Source organism: Miniopterus schreibersii (genome assembly GCF_964146895.1).
Source record: "Miniopterus schreibersii genome assembly, chromosome: 5".
NCBI classification, from domain to species: domain Eukaryota; kingdom Metazoa; phylum Chordata; class Mammalia; order Chiroptera; family Miniopteridae; genus Miniopterus; species Miniopterus schreibersii.
The window spans coordinates 47,491,380-47,497,379 of NC_138106.1; the positions used below are offsets into that span (position 1 = coordinate 47,491,380).

At 38.2% G+C, this 6,000-nt stretch overlaps 1 protein-coding gene across 6 annotated transcripts in view; it reads left to right on the forward strand.

Moving 5' to 3' along the window:
• The window catches only part of MYLK (myosin light chain kinase), a 230,189-nt gene extending 226,412 nt beyond the window's left edge, over positions 1 to 3,777 (forward strand). For all 6 annotated transcript variants that reach the window (XM_081138328.1, XM_081138327.1, XM_081138330.1 and 3 more), the window contains one exon: positions 1,753 to 3,777. In XM_081138328.1, coding sequence (XP_080994454.1) covers positions 1,753 to 1,994 — 242 coding nt within the window. In that variant the 3' untranslated portion in view covers positions 1,995 to 3,777. The remainder of the gene's footprint in view (positions 1 to 1,752) is intronic.
• The last annotated feature ends 2,223 nt before the right edge of the window (positions 3,778 to 6,000 follow it).

Sequence of the window (6,000 nt, forward strand, 5' to 3'; positions counted from 1 at the left end):
GAAGGAAGCACAGGTGTTCGTTAAGCAACGTTCCCAGGACCACAGTCAGAACAAAGCCTGCTCCCACTCTGTGAGAGTCTCCAGCAGTATGACTGTATAATGCCTTTGGGTAAAGTAACCCAAAGTTATGGATGAAAAAGCAAGTTTTCGGCTGTGTCATTATACTATCAAAATGCCTTGTAAATGCCTTGCCTACCATAATCTTTCTTTTCATTCAGTTTTTTAAATGTGATGTGCTGCCTTGGCTTGTGCAGAAGTGCTCGGCCTGGGGGTTCTGCCGAAAGCTCTGGGGCCACTGTTGTAACTCTCACCACCACCATTGTCTTTGGGTCTCCTGAAGTTCTTTCTTTTTTCCTTTTTCTATTAAAAATAAATTATTAGAACATAATAACTGCCATCTTTGTACTTTTCTCTTTGGAATTATTTCTTTGGTATTTGCATAACTTCGACTGGAGCACTGAGGAGAAATTAAAGCATATGGATGCTGTTTTAATTGAAACAAAATTCTACTTGGGAAGAATGTTAGAATTCTTAAATTCTAATATATAATTTTTATTTTGGTTGGGGCTACAATTTTTTTCTGTAAAAATACTTCTCCAAAATTTAAGAACAAGTCAGTTAGAATAATTATATACACAGTATGGCAAAAGTAGGTTTACAGTTGTATGTGAAACAAAGTTTACTCATGTTATTATTTATTAATTATTGTATGATTTTTCATACAAACAACTATAAACCTACTTTTGCTCCACCCTGTATTTTAAAGTCATATTTTATTTTATTTATTTATTTTAAATATATCTTTATTGATTTCAAAGAGAAGAAGGGAGAGGGGAAGAAAGAGTTGAAACTTCAATGATGAGAGAGTCGTCATTGATCGGCTGCCTCCTGCACGCCCCCTACTGGGGATCGAGCCCACAACCCAGGCATGTGCGTTGACCGGGAATCAAACCATGATCTCCTGGATCCTAGGTCAATGGTCAACCGCTGAGCCACACCCGGCCAGGCAAAAGGCATATTTTATATATGTATTTTTTATGCTGAACTTTGCAGAAACATGATTAATTCATAAAATGAAGCTAATCAATGTGGTCAATTTCCAGTTATCTAGGGGCAGATTATGTCTTTGGATCAGCCTAAAACAAATAACTGCTTTCTTTTTCTTAGCAATATTACCAACTCCTCTAACTTATGTTTTATAGAGCTGTTATCAGCTTTAAGTTATAACTTACATACCATATTGTGTGTACAATTCAATTATATTTAGTGAATTTACAGAATTATGGAATCACTACCACTATCCAATTTTAGAACATTTCCATCACCCCCAAAAGATCCCTCGTGCCCATTTGTTCTGAATCTTTTTATTTAAATTTATTCAAGTTCAACTTTTATACAAGATGAAAATTTTTCATTTCATCCCAGAAAGATAATCGGCTCTAGGCGTCTAGCTGGAGTTGGGGCAGTGTTCCAGGCAGTACTCTGTATCTGTGTATAGGTGGGTCATGGGGCAGGCCCCACATGGATGGGAAATGGGATGACTGCAAAATGCCTCTTGTGGGGTTTCAGATATTAGTGTTTATAATACACACCCTATTCAAATGTCAGTATCAAAACAGCTGCTAAAAGGCATCATAGTTTTTTTCCTTTCCTGCATTAATCAATAGGGGTAGTTTGGGAGCTCTTTGCATGAACCAATAAGAAGTTTTGAATGATAGTTTTTGCTACTTGTGTTCCTTCCTTGTGATGCAGGATACCCAGACCCTGAGGTCGTCTGGTTCAAAGATGACCAGTCCATCAGGGAGTCCCGCCACTTCCAGATAGACTACGACGAGGATGGGAACTGCTCTTTAATCATTAGCGACGTGTGCGGGGATGATGATGCCAAGTACACCTGCAAGGCTGTCAACAGTCTCGGAGAGGCCACCTGCACAGCGGAACTCATTGTGGAAACCATGGAGGAAGGAGAAGGAGAAGGGGAAGAGGAAGAGTGAAACAAAGCCAGAGAGAAGCAGTTCCTAAGTCCTATTACAAAGACTATTTCTCTAAAGCGCAAAAAACCCAAGATAGTAAAAGCACCTAGTGTGATCGATTACCCAGTTAGGTCATTTGGGGGTCAGTTCTTAGCAACAGCAGTTCATACCTAGCAGCGTTATTGATGGGCATTAATTCCAAGTAGCTGGCACCGTAAGATACTAGTATAACTAGATTTTGTTTTGGGAAATCACTAGTAACTTGCCCAACTAGTTGATTTTAGAGAAAAAGTAACCAAAAGAAGTATTTTTCTGGGCATAGTCACAAATTCCCCAACTGAAAGAACTCATGAAAAATAAGGCCCTGCTGCCCCCAGGTCAGCCCAGAGGCCCCTGGAGATGGAGGTCTCCCTCCCAACTCCTAACTCCAGAGAACTGAGTCTTCTCCAGACTGCAGCACTTCAGTCTAAACGCAGTTGAGCCGTTTTAACTTATGAGGCACATTTTATTCCAAAGTATACTGTAGACATTCAGACTTTTCATTTTCCCCATTCTGCCTGCCAGTTTTTCTGGATCTGAGCTTGCCATGAGTTTAAGCACTAAGGACATTACACTTAGATTCTGAAGACAGGTGTTCTGCTCATGGATGGCTGACTTCCTTAGGAAAATAAAACCTCCTTTCTTCCAAAATCAGTAGGAAATCTAACCTTATCCCCTCTTTGCAGATGTCTAGCAGCTTCAGACATTTTAATAAGAACCTGTGGGGAAAAATATCCTTGCTAATGTGCTTTTCTTCTGAAACCAGGATTCCTATTTGTGCTCTTATAGACTATCAGCTCTGCATGTGTGATAAAGATTTTTATGTTTGTATGAAAAACCAGTTTGCTGAAAAGTTAGTCTTAGTTATTTATTGGCCACTATGAGACATTTCAGCTAATGAAGAGCTGTACAACTCTACATACTTTGGAGTCTCCTTCAGGATAGTCTGAGTTTGATACACTTTCATTCTAAACACCTTCCAGAGAACTCCTACCCTGTGGGTTCCACATGGTTTTTTTCTTGAATGTGCATCAATCATGCCTGGCCCCCAACCTTGAAATATATTCTTAAACCTGATAAATGCACTCAGACTTGCATCTTTAGGAATTTTTAACTTTCTTTCACTACATTGGCACTTAAATTTTTCTTTATAAAACTTTTTGAAGGTCTTAAACAAAGACCATAAACTGATATGCCTAATACATTTCCTCTGTGTGTGTGTGTGTAACATTCCAAATGCTTTATTCTTTTCCACTGTTTGTAAAGTGCAACGATTTAATATTTCAAGGGACTTTTTAACAGTTCCTCAAGAACTGATTTTAAATTACTTCAGTGCAATCCTACACAGTATCAACATTAGAATTTTGCTATTACTTAGTTTTATGTTATCTTCCATTCTATCTTATCTGCTTTTTGCTGCTAGTTTCAAATTGCCAGTATTTTTCTTTTTGCTTTTTAAACAGTTACAATATTTTTCATAATAGCCACAGTATTGCCACAGTTTATTATAACAAGGGTTTTTAATTTGATTTAGAGCATTCAGAGCTTTTCTTCATCACTTCTGTGTTTAGACTATAACCTGTGTGTGTGTGTGTATGTTGTGTGTGTGTGCGCATGTGTGACGTGTATGTTTGTTTACAGGTTTTTGATGCCTTCTTGAAACTGTGTTAATGTTCTCCCAGTTTATTATGCCATCAGAATGGTAAATGAGAACACTACAACTGTAGTTAGCTCACAATTTTTAAATAAAGGATACCACAGTGCATACTTTTTGTTCAATCTTTTCAGCCTTCTCTTTCTTCCCATCCCACCAGTTGTGGACTACCCAGATAGACCTTGGAAACTGAAAACAGATGTTGTGCTGCATAAATGGCTTACATGGTTGTGTTCCACTAAGGAGCAGTATGACTTGAGTAGTTCTTGTATATACTAGGTAGCCTAATTTGCACTCTTAGTTCAAATTTCTCTCGAGCATCATTTTGGTTCAGTTACCCTCCAGGTATCCATAATGCTAAAATCCACCTGGCATTTTCAGCATGTGGCAAAATCGTCCTCATCATTAATATTATTTTCTAGGGTTTGGGTGCAACTTTTTATTAGCAACCAAGTGCCACCTTTCCATGTCTTGATATTGAAGCATTTGTTAACAGGAAACTGTCACTCCTGCTTTACAAGAAGTCTGTTATCAGATATCAGACTGTGACTCTCCCATGTCTGAAACTCCAAACAATATTGTAGATATTCTGGAAATAATCAAGACATGCCATTCAATGCTGGACTAGATAATTCTATGATTCTACAGTGTAGTCTGGAAAGAAACAATCCATTTGTCCAGTTAATAAATATTTAATATTTTTCATCTTTTTTTTAGGCAACCACAATTTACAAATATTCCTAGTGAGAAAATTATGATTTTTAAAGAAAAGGACTTCTTATTCCTTGCTAGTGAAAAAATGTACCATATATATTCTGTACTCTGAAAAAATAACAAATACATTTTCTTTCATTCCACTTTCATCCCAAACATATAAAGAACAACCCACTGATTGTTCCTTACATTGCAGAGCTTCATAGTAAATGATATTTCTGTGTATAACTAAAAAGACATGCTGACTGTTGTCAGCTCTAACTTAATTTATATAAAATGTCTTTTAAAATGTTTGAGTTTTACTTTTCACATTTTACCTGCTTTTAATAAATCTGTGCAGTGAGTATCCAGGAGGTGAAGGATAACTGAATTATAAAGAAACTCAGTTCTCCACTTTTCAAGAAAACACAAGTAATACTACTTTCCTCACCCCTCAGGAACACTTTCTCTGCATTTTCAGAGGGAGGCTAATGTCTGTGGCAGTCATCAGTGAGGCTTTTTGCCCGGCACAGTTGGGACTGCACTCCTGCTTCCTGGCTCGCTGGGCTGTGTGACTAGTCCTGGTCAGTGAGCTGTGAGCAGAAGTGATGTGCATCCCTGTGGGCCAGAGCATTGGAGTCCTGATGCAAAACTCTCCACAATAACTGCTAACATGTGAGATGTGGCTGCTTTACCCACCTGGCTCCCTAGACAACCCCAAATACATACAGAACACAAGCAAGAAATAAACCTTTGTTCTTACAAATCACCAAGATTTGCCCGGCTGACGTGGCTCAGGGGTTGAGCATCGACTCATGAACCAGGAGGTCAAGGTTCAATTCCCATTCGGGGCACATGCCCAGGTTGCAGGCTTAATCCCCAGTGGGGGGCATGCAGGAGGCAGCCGATCAATGACTCGCTCTCATCATTGATGTTTCTGTTTCTCTTCCTCTCTCTGAAATCAATTTAAAAAAAAAAAGGTTTTAGGATTCTTTGTAGCTGCAGCATAACCTAGACTATCCTGTTATAAGGTCATCGCTGTATTCTAGGTCTGTTCTGACCAATATGGTAACCATGAGTCACAAGTGGCTATTTAAATTTAAATTAATTTAAATAAATAAAATTTGAAATTCAGTCCCTCAGTTGCACTAGTCACATTTCAAGTGTTCAGTAGTCACATGTTGACTCGTAGCTACCTTATTGGACAGCACAGATTAGACTTTCTGTAAAATTCTATCAGCACTGTTCTAGTTAGACTGAGGAAAAGAGAAACCCCAAATTTTACCTTAATTGTGCATATCAACTTTACTGTGATGGAGCATACGGTCTAGAGTGTCATCAATTGTATTGGAAAATATAGACGGAATACTTAGGTCATTGTTCTTCGTTAATTATATTCATATATATTTTTCACTTTTAAAAACATTTAAAATGTACCAGTTCTGTGATTCTCACCACAAAAATCTAAATAGACTTGCAATTTACAAGCAGTTACCAGATTACTTGTGATATGAAAACCAACTAGGCCCAAAATCTCCTGTGTGTTTGTAACTTGGAGCTATTTGAGATAGGGGAGTACCCAGTGGGGACACATGAGATGGATGCAGAGGAGAGAGAGACAGGGTTGCTGAGGTGGAATTT